Source organism: Phyllobates terribilis, unplaced genomic scaffold (assembly GCF_046119375.1).
Source record: "Phyllobates terribilis strain yellow unplaced genomic scaffold, ASM4611937v1 Scaffold_2__4_contigs__length_985480577, whole genome shotgun sequence".
Classification (NCBI taxonomy): domain Eukaryota; kingdom Metazoa; phylum Chordata; class Amphibia; order Anura; family Dendrobatidae; genus Phyllobates; species Phyllobates terribilis.
The window spans coordinates 914,719,591-914,734,606 of record NW_027362762.1 but is presented as its reverse complement, the minus strand read 5'-3'; the positions used below and the strand labels follow the sequence as shown (position 1 = coordinate 914,734,606).

General features: G+C 37.5%; 1 protein-coding gene across 2 annotated transcripts in view; it reads right to left on the bottom strand.

Annotated features, from left to right (window-relative positions):
• NCAM2 (neural cell adhesion molecule 2) overlaps positions 1–15,016 on the bottom strand; it is a 578,411-nt gene that overhangs the window by 152,636 nt on the left and 410,759 nt on the right. For both annotated transcript variants that reach the window (XM_073668266.1, XM_073668267.1), the window contains exons 11-13: positions 13,837–13,933; positions 8,596–8,769; positions 6,042–6,161 (exon numbers count right to left, since the gene is read on the bottom strand). In XM_073668266.1, coding sequence (XP_073524367.1) covers positions 6,042–6,161; positions 8,596–8,769; positions 13,837–13,933 — 391 coding nt within the window. The remainder of the gene's footprint in view (positions 1–6,041; positions 6,162–8,595; positions 8,770–13,836; positions 13,934–15,016) is intronic.

Sequence of the window (15,016 nt, the reverse complement as noted above, 5' to 3'; positions counted from 1 at the left end):
TTGAAGGTTTCCACTGTAGGCAAGAGTTTGATGTGTTGGGGTAGAGAGTACAAGAGTAGGGGGGATGCACAGAAGAAATCGTGTATGCGATTGTGGGAAGAGGAGATCAGAGGGGAGTAGAGAAGGAGGTCCTGTGAGGATCGGAGGTTACATGCATGTAGGTACCGGGAGACTAGATCACAGATGTATGGAGGAGACAGGTTGTGGATAGCTTTGTATACCAAGGTTAGGGTCTTCAACTTGAGTCTCTGGGCAATGGGGAGCCAGTGCAGGAATTGGCAGAGGGGAGAGGCAGGGAAATAGTGGGGGGACAGGTGGATTAGTCGAACAGCAGAGTTTAGGATAGATTGCAGGTGTGCGAGAGTGTTAGAAGGGAGGCCGCAGAGCAGGAGATTGCAGCAGTCGAGGCGAGAGATGATGAGAGCATGGACTAGTGTTTTGGTAGATTCATGGTTGAGGAATGTACAGATCCGGGAAATATTTTTGAGTTAGAGTCGGCAGGAAGTGGAAAGGGCTTGGATATGAGGTTTGAAGAAGAGATCAGAGGCAAGGTTTACCCCAAGGAATCGAGCTTGCGGGACTGGGGAGAGTGGACATTGGGGAGGTATGTGTTCTATCTGTATTGATCACGAACAGAACACGTACATAACCATTATAGATTGTCAGTCTGTTCAGATGTCCATGTTTTTTTGTGAATCGAGCATCCAACAACAATAATTAAACAAAAACAAAAGAGACATGTTCGTTCTTGATCTAAGTCACTGATTAAACTTGTTCATTCAAAATAATGGGTTCATTGAAAGAATGAATAAAACATTTTTGCCACCCGAGTGACATTCAACCGGTGTCTTTTGCCTTGAATTTTTTTTTTACTTTGCTTTTTTTAAAAAAGTATGTTGGGTTGATAGCAAAATGGATACATGAACCAAAAGTGGATCCAGCACAACGATTAGAAAAAAAAAATATTTGTTTTGACACATGTTAAAATAAAAAAACAGACCTTAAATTACTCTTCACCTATTTTCTCTTCTACATTGTCTACCTTTATTAGGGTCATCATTGTGTCTGATCTATGAGGCTTTGAGATGATATACTTAACAAATGGATATTTTTAAAAATTCCTGCAATGTTCAGAAAAACTATTTTTGAGCCTTAGACTAGTTTGCTACTTAAGCTGATTCAGATAAATCAATAGCCACGATCTGTGTGAGTACATTGCTAAAAAAAAAGTTTCATGCTCAAGTTATATCAATGTTATAACTGATGAAGATTGACATCTGATTGGTGGTTAAATAAATCTTGGCAGGTTGAATGTTGTGACATTTTCTGGCAGGTAACAGATTGAGAATGAAGATCTTCGTGCAGTTCTTCTGTGTGATCCATTGCAATAAAAATAATGGTAATTTGCAACTTAAAAACATCTTTTTGAAAGTTGCAAATAATTTAAACCTTAGTGAAAACAACATCCAGTTTTGACTACATTGAAGCTAGACTATGATGGACCATCAAAAGTCTAAAAAATAAAAAGAATACTTTTTACTCGTCTTACAGCTCACCTCTCTGGCCCCTCTGCTTCTCACATCTCCTATCCAGTCTTCAACTCATCTTCTTACCACCACCGTCAAGCGCACAATCAGAGCCTGAAGTCCCAGCCTAGAGTGAAGGGGCCCAGGAAGTTTGCGCGCATGCACGCAAAAGGTCATGCCTTACATGCACTTGAGGAAGGGCCTCATCAGAGCCTGAAGTCCTGGCTTAGCCTAAAAAGGTCGGCTCCAGAGCTTGGCGGCAGTGATAAGAAGATGTGCCGAGGATGGGACAGCACAGAATGAAGAATGAAGGGACCAGAAAAGTGAGTGGTGAGGTGCGTATAAGAATTTTTCTAATTTTCTATGAAAATCTTACAATTAATATGCACTGGTATTTGGAAAGACACTAGAGCAAAATAAGGGACATTCAATTTAGGGAAAATAATGTCACTACAAATCGAAAATCCGAGCTATCTGGGAAATTCTAATTTTTCCAAGATCTGCTCAACTCTAGTATTCAGATTCTGTGCTCATTTTTATTACTTGAAGGGGTTTTCCCTCGAACAGAAGTTAATTTTAATCAATAGATCTTGGAATAGTAATAACTTCCACAATTTGATGTGTTTAAATAAAATGTTCCTGTGCTGAGATAATCTTATAAATGTGCCCCTGCTGTGTACTGTGTAATGGCTGTGTCTGACCGTGCAGGAACATGGTTTGATCATACCACAACTCCTGGGCAGGGGAGGAATCAAAAGAGTATACTGACAGGACAACACGGGATCACAGCTGATTCTTTCTGTGAGGTAAAACATTTCACTGACTGTTTTTAAACAATGTTTTACATAAAAGAAAGAATTATTTGAGATCCCCTGCTGTAATGTCTGCATACTGTTTATCTTCCTCCCCTGCCCAGGAGATGTGGTATGATCAGACCATGTTCCTGCCCAGTCAGACACAGCCATTACACAGTACACAGCAGGGACACGTTTATAAGATTATCTCAGCACAGGAACATTTTATTTAAACACATCCAATTGTGGAACTTATTATTATTCCAAGATCTATTGATTAAAATCAACTTTTGCTTGTGGGAAAACCCCTTTAAATGGAATGTGCCATCAGAAAATGACCAATTGTTTAAATCAGGTTTTTGTGTTACATATATTTTTTTACATTTTTGGTAATGTTTTTTTTCAATATCATGATCTTTATTAAAAACCAAAAATTAGTCATCTTGCATTTTTCACATTAATCACTGGTGCTTTTTTAAACTCATACTTCCTCTCCTTCCAGAAAAAGATTTCAGCAAAGCTCCTTATTATCAGAAGCAGGATTTCTATGACTGTTAACACCTCTAAACACAGCTTATAACACAGGATCCACCAATCAGAATAGGTGATGTCACAGCTCCCCTTCCTTCCCAATAACCTTTGCACACGCTCATTAGATGCTTCAATACAAAAGAACAGAGTCTGTTCATTGCTGCTAATTTTCATGTGAATTTACTGAAAGAAAATGAAGTGTGAGTCTAGAATAGCCCCAGTGGCAAGAGTGAAAATTACAAGATTTCTAATTTGTATTGTTATGATTCTGATATGAAGAAAAAAAAACTTGCCAATTTTTTAAAAAATATATATTTCACACAAAAAAAACTAATTAAAAGAATAGGTCATTTTCTGATGACACATTGCTTTTAAGGTCTGTCTTGGCTTGATATTTGACCAGGATCATTGTTAAAAAATTGCAAAATTTTGAGAAAGGTGTAATTCCAAAAAGTTCATGACTGCATCACACTTTTTTAAAACATGGGTAGTGATTAGTGGGCAGGAGAAATCCCAGCATGATAAATGTACTATAGTTTACAGTAGACTGGTGTAAAGCCACAAACTTGTGTAAAGATCATATTCTGGTGCATCGAAATTTGGGGGATCTTATTCCAATGAGGTTTTGGTTAAAGACAGGACAGATTGTACGATAATGAAAAAGAATTATTTCTTTGTTTAGTCCATTCGTAAACTGGAAAATGATTTTCTAGCCAATATAAGATTTGAAGAAATAAAAAATTGGGGAAATTAAGAGATTTTTATTTGGATAATGAAAGAGTCATTCGAGGATCGATTCTCTCATTTTATTCTACAGACTACTGAAACTCAATACTATATGTAAACTGTTTCCACCAAACTAGCAAGACGGGAAGCATGATTAACAACTATCAATAATTGCACCAAATTTTATTTTTTGTAAAAGGTCTATTATGACCATTGACTATAGGTAGCTGTGAAATCCAATGGGAGAAATGACTGCACTATTATCCTTAAAGAAAAAAAAAATTCTAGCTTGAAATTATTATTATTATTTATACATTTTTTCTTTCTCATTTTTGTTGAGTGTTTTCCTATTTAATTCATTTACCAAATGAAAGAAAACTGCATCACTACTGTCAGACCTTATGACTTGGCAAAAGAAAATGCATTTGGTTAAAAGAAAATCTTCCTGATTAAAATATTTGTCCAAGTCTGAGATACTGATGACCTATATATTGGATAAGTAATCAATACCAGATAGATGTCAATCCCATCAATCAACTGTTAACAAGTCCCAAGATTTCCAGAAGTATATAACATATTTAGCTGAAGCAGCTCAGTGCCGTTTATTGCACGGTGGCCGTTTTCATGTAGTGCAGTTTAGTGAACAGAAATGTTTTAGGGCACACATGGGTAAAGTGCGGCCCGCGGACCGAGACAGCCAAAGGGCTAGATTCAGTGGCCTCCTGCAGTACACAGCCACCATCTACCCAGTGTCTCACTTTCACTGGTATCTTCATCCCAAGGATGCCGGTGAATAACATGATGGAACAGGGAGCTGTCGGCATCACTGAGCCTTTTCGCCTGAGAGCGCAGCAGGCGCTATGACGTGATTACATTGAGTCAGCTGTGCCTCAGCACATGGCGCAGACCGGAGCAGTGCTCAAATGGGGTGAGATGAGTAGCTATTTTTTTTTCTAATTCACAGTCCATTGTGGGAAATTGTAGGGTCATCATGCTGTGCCCTATGGAGCATCTTTGGAGACATTATTCTGTGCCCAAAAAGCGCATGTTTAGTGACATCATGCTGTGTGTTATGGAGCATGTGTAGGGACCTCCTGCTTTGCTCTGAGTGGCATGTGTGGGGACATCATTCTGTGTGGGGGGCTGTGTGGGAATTTTATACTATGTAAGGGGGCTGTGTGGGAGGAAGGGCGGCTCTATGGTGACATACTGTGTGAAAGATATCATACTGTATGGGGGGCTAAGTGGGAATATCACACTGTGTGAGGGAGCATTGTTGGAACATACTGTATAGGGGGGCTGTGTGGGGATATACTGCATGGGGGACTCTGTGGGAACATCATACTGCGTGGAGGGCTCTGTGAGGACATCATACTGTGTGGGGACACTATACAGTCTGAGGGGCTTTCTGGGGACTTCATATTGTGTGACGGTACAATATAAAGTGTGAGGTTTGTAGGGACACATACTGTTCGAGAGACTGTGTTGGGACATCATACTATGTGGGGAGCTGTGTGGGGCACCATACTATGTGGGGACATTACACTGTGTGTGGGGACTGTGGGTGTCATCATTTTGTGTTGTGAGCTGTTGATGAAGATATAAAGGCTGAATAAAAGGAGCAGAATAATTTGCTGCTTAATTTAAACATTTTACAAAGCAGTAAATTACTGTATATGTATATTATTAGCTGCTACAGGGAAGAACACTTTACATGTATTAACTATAGCAGCAAGTGACCAGACTGCTCAAAATTAAGTGATAACAATTGATCAATTGATATAAAACAATAATAATTAGCAGGATTAAGTTCATCCGGTTGGTTTAGCCCTCCATAACAGTCACGATCTTTGACGTGGCCCTTGAGAAAATGAATTGCCCACCCTCGCTTTAGGGTATTTAAAAGATTCCATAAGAGCCATATTAAAAAGTTTGTCGGCCATTTAATACTACTTTTCATTTGGCCCCAGCTTTGTTCTTTAATGATGATATTGATAGCCTGACCTGCAATAATAAATCTCCCATGAAACCAGTTGTCTGTGACCTTTCTGAGCACAACTTTTTTCTGGTCAGAAGGTTACATTGTCAGATTGAAACCATACAGGAGCTTAAAGGGGTATTACCATCTGAGACATTATTGACATACGGGCAGCTTGTCTATGACATGACGCAAAGAATAATATGATAGGTTGATTGTGTTCCCAAGATGCAAGTTGTGCACCCCTTTAAAGGAATGCTCCTAGAAAAACTTCTACACTTTTATGCCTAGTGAAAGGACAAAAAAAGACCTTGCATAACTCCTATTGCATCATTTAAATCTTTGGGTCATGCACCATCCCTCAGATCCAACACAACACAGAATAGAAGTTTTTTCTGGAAAGTTCTAAACTACGTAACAGTACTGTAAACAAATGTATAAAACACAAAGAATCAGATAGATATAACACATATGTTTTATACTTACGAACAGGAAGAGTCTGAAAAATTTCTATTTTACTGTATTCTCCTTGTCCTTTACCATTAACAGCAGCAACCTTGACTTCGTAGGTCGTATTTGCTTCCAAATTGGCAAGAACAACAATAGCTACAAGAATAAAAATGCTATTAAAGAGAAAGCATTAAAATACGTAACAGTAGCTAAGAAAACATCTAGTAAATATGACATTCATGTAGTGCCACATCTGATTATCCTACTTTTTTACATCAATGGAAGAATTGATTTTCTTATAGGAAATCTGTGATACAACCTTGATGTTTCTCCGCAGAAATATCTAAAAGCATATTAGCCTATCAGTATAGTAATAATGCAGCGTCACAGCTAGGCTTTACTTTACTAGTATCTAACCTAGCTAAGAGCGGCTTGATGGTTCTCCTCCCTCAGAGGAAAGCCATCGGTGCCAGTCCTCCACCGCTTTGGACTGATATTCTTGCTAATCCCTAATCCTTTTCAAAGCTCAAAAAAACAATTCACTCCACAGTTAATTTTATAAAAATGTTTTTTAGAATATTATAATGAATTGATGGCCCCAAATGCTAAAGTTTTTTTTTAATCTTGGAGCATTTTACATAATCCAAGATGAGTTGCTGACTGGCCAAAAGGTCTTTATAACTGCATTTATTGCATCCCTGTTTCCAATCATAACTTTGAAGGGTGATTTAACACTGCTGTTCTGTTCGGTCAAAAATGACCAAATTTGAAATTTTATATTTTTTTTAAATATTCATTATGCGGTTCTGAAACTTGTGGTTAATTGACTTTTCCTCATTTGAGGGGTTCTTACTGTGGCTTTTTTTTTGTTTTGTTTACTTTTTGCTCCACCTTTTTTTTACGCTTGTACTGTCCGGTCAAAAAACACCGATAGCCTTTTATACTAATCTCCCGCCATTTTTTGAGTAAAATAAGGGAGTTATGATCTCATTTTGGACTATATATTGCATCTACTACTATTTATCAATTTATCTAGGTCCTTTTGGTCCGTGCAGATTTACACATACATACATTTTCAAATAACGACACAGTAGATGGATTCGCTTCCAGTATAGTTATGTGCAAATTTTTTCGCTGTATCTTATTTACCCTGTTGTTCATATAGAAATAGATCAAATCAGTTGTCAACATTTCACATTGTAAATGAAAAGATTTTCTTATTTTCCTTGTGTTAGCTGGTTCTATTACTGTGTAATGCTGACCTGAAAAGAGCACTAATAAATTCTCTTTGACAAATGTGTTTGTTTTACTGTGGGCTATCTTATGCTAAAGAAGGTGTTTTCTCTTATCTTATCAGTAGACAATTACCATACTAGTCTATACAGTTATTTCACTTTCAGTACTGCTGGAGAGAACACAGAGAGAGCACATGTATAGATGTCACAGAGCTCTGAAAACTCACCTTTACAGGTATGTAGCAGATAAACTATTCTTTTATTCTCAAATTATTCAATTCTTTTGCTTAGATTGTATAGTGTAAAGCAGCAATTTTTTATTAATTTTTTTTAAAAATATATTTACATACAGTTTGATGTTATTAGTTATAGTTTACAGTTATATAATAAATATTTTTTTTCTGTGCAAATGTGCAATATGCATGAATATTGCAATAAGGCCATGTAACAATTTTTGATCCAAAAAAAAAAAAAATAAGTTTTTGATTTCATTTTTCATTTGTTTATGAACAACCATGTTCACATACGGTATAATTATGCAACAGGTATTCAAATAAAACACTTATATTTGCTAAAAGTCAAGACTTTAATAGGTCCGGTCAAAAATGACCGTAATATTATGTGTATAGCATACCCGAACAGAACAGCAGGGTTAATGGTAACAAAAACAAATGTATAAAATGGAAAAAAGGCAACAAAATAGACTAAAATACATAATAAATATTCCAGATGCTTGAATAACAGAAGTGGAGAGCTCACAATTTTAATGGAATGGGGAGAAAGGGGAGGTGTAAAATGTAATTATACAATATTTTCCAGTTCCGGGACATCTTTAAAATTCAAGAAAGCCCCCTGCTGCTGCTGGACCCCATAACAGCTATTTTAACAACAACTGTGTTAGTTACACCCTACAGACCAAAGGTCAATCTTCTAAGAGACCTACTCTGATTAGATAAAAGATTTTAGCTAGTTTAAAGCCCCCATACACGTTAAACTAATAAAACCAATATCAACGGGTTAGGCCCACAGTCATATGCATATGTGACCTCAAATTTTGGACTGCCGATCCTTTTGTTCTCCTGGAAATTAGTCTTTCTCATAGAGAAAACAAAAGCGCTCAGCCGAAATATCACTCCTGTGTATAGTAGAGCCAGCCGAGATGCCTGTCTCCTGAAAGATCTGCCGAACCATTGTTTAACTCACTGCCATCTAATATGTATGGTGGGCTTAAGAATATTATGACATATTGTAATAATGGATCCATCAGACTAAACTACCTGATGTAAGGGTAGAACAGCATTGGAAAAGGTCTACTCTCCATATCCTTCAAGATCTAAGCTAGTGTAATTACTCACTTTGTGTTCCATGTGAATGGACAACTTTCCAAGTATCTGAAGACACTTCTTTAAAATCCATTTGGTAGTGATGTATAGGGACACCACCATGGGAGTCCGGTTTATTGAAAAAGATTTTGGCATACGTCTGTGATAGTTCTATAACTCGCAAACCATGTGGACTGGAAGGCACATCTATGAGATAGAAAAACATCGAAGTAAATAAATAGAGCTACAAAGTATTCAAAGCACTAAGTATGAGAAAATAACTTTTATTATTTCATGGGCCAAAAGATGCGAAGGTGTCTGGAATATCTGGTAGTCACCAATCACAATATGCTAGCGTATCAAATGGATAGGCTGTTCATTAATATTCTTCAAATCCTCTTTAGAGCCAACCTATCATCATAATTTATTTGGCATATATCTGTTGTATACATAAAGATATGTAACGTTATAATATGTCTTTCTAAAGAAAAGTGACAGTTTCCACATTTTCAACAATTTGCCTTTACTGGCTCTCTGCAAATGTCGATAAGCGTCTTAAGTTTAAAGAGAATCTGGAGGATTTCACAGCCTCAAACTATTTGAATGAACTTGTAGCTCTTTCAAAGACTGGTCCAGCAATTCCAGTATATAGCAGCTTCGTTCCTTCGTTACAGTAAAATTTATTTTTTAGTCACTCCAGCTCTATTTCTCACCCAGCGCTGCCTCCTTCTGCTTGACTGATGACTCCTTTCCCTGACGTTACACAGTTACATGGTCAGTACTGGAAAAATGGACTGGCCATGTAAAAGTATTGCTGGACTTGCCTTTGAAAGAGCTACAAGCATGGATAAATAGTTTGGGGGGTGAAATAGTGCTGACATATTCCCTTTAAGAAAGAAGCAGAGCACCACATGGTAATACCATACAAACCACAATTTAGCTTTTTCACTTCAATCTTGCCAGAAAGGTTCACTCGCCTTTTGTTTTTGTGATAAAGGACAATAACTAATTCAGAATGGAATTCTCACACTTGATGGAATCTCCATCTTTCCTCTGCTGCCATCTCATGAAGATTCCAGGGGTGTTTTAGACTTCTGAGCAGAAGTGCAATAACATTTTGGAAAAATCATGAATTTGTCTCAAATAGGAAAGACATTTATTGACAATATGGCTCTCAAATAAAGCATTTCTGGGAATACCCCCATTTTCAAATTTCAAAGGACATTTTGCACATACACAAGTCTCTTAGAAGTTTATATACAGTGAGGGGGGAATAAGTATTTGATGCACTGGCGATTTTGCAAGTTTTCCCACCTACAAAGAAAGGAGAGGTCTGTAATTTTTATCATAGGTACACTTCAACTGTGAGAGACAGAATCTTAAAATAAAAAACAGAAAATCACATTGTATGATTTTTACATAATTAAATTGCAATTTATTGCATGAAATAAGTATTTGATCACCGACCAACCGGCAAGAATTCTGGCTCTCACAGACCTATTAGTATTTCTATAAGAAGCCCTCCTACTCTGCACTCATTACCTGCCTTAATTGCATCTGTTTGAACATGTTATCTATATAAAAGACACCAGTCCACACAATCAATCAATCACACTCCAACCTCTCAACCATGGCCAAGACCAAAGAGCAGTCTAAGGATACCAGGGACAAAATTGTAGACCTGCACAAGGCTGGGATGGGTGACTGGACAATAGGCAAGCAGCTTGGTGAGAAGGCAACAACTGTTGGCACAATTATTAAAAAAAGGAAGAAACACAAGATGACTGTCAATCTTCCTCCGTCTGGAGCTCCATGCAAGATCTCGCCTTGTGGGGTAAGGATGATTCTGGGAGATAGAAATTTCTAAGGAAATTAATAACAAATGTGATTATTTCAAATCAATTCGCTCATCTCTAACTGTGCAGTACTTCCAGTAGTCAAGTCTAGACAGTGCATGACATTCATAATCTCTGAAGCATGTCATTTCTAAACCATGTTGACCAATATATTTGTTTCTGTTCAAGTTTTAGTTGATTTTCCAGAAATATTATTGCACTTATGCTCCGAAATATTAGTACTCACCAATGTGCAAATAGCCTCTTCAGAGAGGAAGAGGACTTGAACTCTGGAAGTAGTAACCCTAAAAGTTAATATCAATCTTTAATGAGCCTTGCCAACCAGATACTCTATTTGCAAACACATGTTTTGGGGTGTTTTCCCCTCCTCAGTGCAAAGTAGGAGATCTGATTTGTTTAGGTGAGAGACCTCTGACTAGATGTCTAAGGGGGAATGTTTACACACCAGTGAATCTGTCTATTGAGGTACAGAGTGGGCAATAAGAAACACGAGGATAGGGTGCAGCTGCAGGATCTCATCTGTGGTGCCTATTTCTAAGGAACGTGCTTGGGTATGGGAGTGGGAGCATCTAAGCAGCTTTAAATACATAGTACAGCTCAAATATAACAGTCACCAATGCAACAGGCAAGAATAGAGACAATGTACAATTATAAAATATAACAAAGGGGAAAAAATACTTAAATATGATTCTTTGGAACATGCCACGCAGTACAACCTTTTCTATAATGATAGGTAGTGTACTCTTTAAAGACCATAGCAATAATCTGTTTCACACTATGTACAAAAGTCAGCATGAGGAGTTTCAATGCTCCCTTAAGACCAGTCTCTCAGAAATGATTGCAGTCTTTGGTGCCAAAATCCAAAGGTAACAAAAAAATGTAATAGAAAAACAGATTATATTCTATTTTCTACGGGCAAAAGGTTACCGCACGGCCCTACCTTATATGTAACCTGTGATACATCAGTTTCCTCCATCCCACATCTATTTAATTTTAATTTCAGAAGTTAAAGTAATTGTCTCATGAAATCTGTTTATTTTAGATGTTTATGAATATATAAAAAAATATTTTATATTAGTTTTGACACATTATTTTTAAGTATGTTCATAACCGAATGCGATGTCATGGCATATTACAACTATTACCGCTTTAGCTTATGCTATATTTGGGTACAATATATTATTTGGGTACAAATAATAACTAGATTTTCATAGATTCATTCACAACACACTTGAATTTAAAAATCAAGGACCAATGTACACCAATGATAGAATGATGTGCTCCTGGCATATACACAAATCAAAAAGTCCATAGTATACAGCATATCAGTGTCTATATAGAGACACACAGATGTGTCCTTCTTTACTTTTTTTCTTGGCCTGACAAATCATAAGATGACCAGCTTAATAAAAACAACAACATATTTTGTGATACTCTGTTGTGAGATGTTTATGCTATATGTGTCTATATGTGGCCATTCAGTGGTTGTCAAGTTAGTTGCAGTCTGTCATAAGTTTTTTTAGCCTATCCAAAAATGTAGTGAATTTATACAGTATCCTGAGAAATTGGGGTCCTTAATAAATATCACAGAATGGTCAAAGAAAACATATCTGTAAGTAGTTTTTTTCTCATAAATTATTATGAGGAATAACAAAAACACCATTAAGCACAACTTGTGGTACTTAAAACGCGTCGCTGATGATGTTATATTTGTGATGGATTTTTAATATGTATCCAAATAAAGGCTGAAAACTTTTTCATCCTACTGTATGTTGAAGCTCTTTTTACTTTTAAACAGCAACACCATATTCTATCCTATCCCTTAAGAATATGGTTCTTCATGGTCCTATATTGATAAATTATGTGGTAGCACAAAGAGTCACCACAGCTCCATCATTTTAAACTACATGGACTTCATGTGCCACCGAGTCTGTGTACCCAGATTTGTACAGGAAATTAATAATCAGTTCCATAAGCCATTTGGATATCCTATTAACATCCCAATTTTTGGCAGGACATTTGTGCTATCCGAGCTGAAAGACATGTGTATTTCTAGAGAGGGACAGCGGGTTATGCAAACGTCACTCAGAAGTGGACATTTGGGGAGTCATTCTTGCTAGACAATTCAGTAACCAAAACTTAAAAATGGAAAAGAGGAGGATAATACGCAAACTTTTTCCCAAAGTGGGTGTTGTGGGGCACATGCCTCTGCTGTTGATGATCTTTCTGATTTTGAGATTGCTACACGACTACAAGAAGCCTAGAAAGGTCACTGACCACATCTGAAACGCGTCAAGCTGTGAGAGACTTTTTATGTAGTTTGTGTGGATTATTTAAATTTTTTCTTTTTTTGACAAAAACATTTCTTCTAAACACTCAATCCTTTTGACACTGGAGAAGCTTTTTTTCTGCTTGCATTATTGGATGTTAAGTTGGAACATGATCGGTGCAGTATTACGGCACTAGATTGGGGATGCAGCTGATCATCTTCTTTTTATAAAAATGAATAATATTCCCAGTGCTCGTGCTAATGGCGTTATCCAAAAATGTTTTTAATTTTTTTCTTATGGGGCTAAGACCTTGCAAGTTGTTGCTATGCCTGCCTGTCTGCCAGCCACTGACTGCTGCCAGCTCCGAGGAGTCTCAGACCCCTCCTGCTGGCTATTCTATTGCTTCAATGGATCTCAGGTCAGTAGGGCAGCTGTTGCTCTTCCAGTCTCCTCTCTTGACAGGGCAGCACTGTTGACATCATGCTGATTGACAGCTTGCTCCCCACAGTTAGGCAGTAGGGAGCCGGCTGTCAATCAGTTTTACATCGGCAGTGATGGCCTATCAACAGAGCAAAGTGGAAGGGAAGAAGGCTGCTCTGTTGACGTATTATCAACTGCTTGTCTGTAAGATTTTAGACCCATAAGAAAATAATACAAAAGTTCCTTTAATGCATGCAGGGAATTTTATTTTTGCAAAAGTATGTCATATATCTAGAATGGTGTTCTAAAGTAATCATAAGACCTATTACATAGATGATCTGTATGCTGTGCTTGGCTAAGACCTGCTAGTGAGACGTTTGAGAACAATATCCCATGGTGGACGTGATCATCAGATGTCTGGTCAGCGGTACCTCATGCCCAGTCATGTGCTTTTCCGCTCCATGCTTTGCAGCTTTACACTATAAATACCATTCAAGTTATACTTTAGGGAAATCATCCACTCAATTTAACTCATATTCCAGACTGTCAAAATGCAACATTTGTAATCAAGTGTAAAAACGAAATACCAACATCTCGAAGGGAATACAAGACAAACATAAGTCCTTAAGCCCTTTCTGAGTGACTAGCAAAGTTATTTATCTTGGGGGCAAAAGAACCTAAATAAGCATTAGTAAAAATCTGTTATATAAGAATCACACTGCACATACCAGCCAATGTCAGCACATACTCCTGAATCCGTGATCCTATTGAATTGATCGCTGTACAGTTGTATCGTCCAAAGTCATTGTCTGATATCGGAGTAATCTAAAAAAAACAATATTAAAAATAAAAACTTTCTATATATAAAAGTTATACTTATGAGAAAGCTGAGCACATTGCAATATCATTCTTATTAACTCTGTGCCCTTTTCTTGCTACCAAACTCATATTCTTCTTGTTTCCCAGCTCTATGCAATCATCTGACATCCTCGTAATGTCATGTCATGTGATCATAACAGTCAGTCAATGTCTGGCTCTAAGACAATCCCTCTATGATGACATCCCATGCCATTCCTTGGCCACTATAATCACCTGACATGAAGTCACATGGATATCAAGTCATTGCATCAAGCTGGAAGAAAAAATATACCATGGACCTCTAGTAACACCAATATAATAGGAACAGCAGAAATATTGAATTCTTTAGAATGAAAACCAGTAAAAGGGATTTTAAGTTTAAAGTTTACAGCTTGTTTAAAATTGATGGCTCATCCTTAGGAAATGAAGAAACTGCACTTGGGAGAAGGGTAACACATGGGGTTTCTTTCCCAACATTTCCTGACCCTTCGCACCTTCTTGCCAATATCAGTTTATGACTCTTGATCTATTATTTTTGGTATTTGGTTCATGCATTGTTGGTTTTTGATCTCTATTTATTGTGCTGCATTTAATTTTTTTTTTATCTTACCCTTTTGCTACTGCTTCACTGTTGTGCTATGCTGTACCTTTATAAAAGTAGCTATTGAGGTGTATAGCTGAGGGTATTTCCGCTCTATTTTACGGGTAGGTTATATGGCTTACTAGCTTTAACTATACATAGGGGCAGATTATAATGAGGGCAATCTGGTCCACCGCCTGGGGTCCAGAGTCTCAGGGAGGGGTCCATGGCCAGATTGCCCTTATCATAATATTTTTTGTACTTTTCGCTGGACAGGAAGCATTCCTGTTGCCCCGCTACCGGCAATAAAGAGACAGGGATGCAGCTCCAGGATGCAATTCTTGGCTTCCTGCCCGTTGCCTTCTCTACGACTCCACCGGTGCAATGAATATCATCACATTGGCTGCATCATTTAGCACGTATGCGGCGGCCACAAGAGAAAGGGAGCAGAGCTGTGGTGGATCACCAGG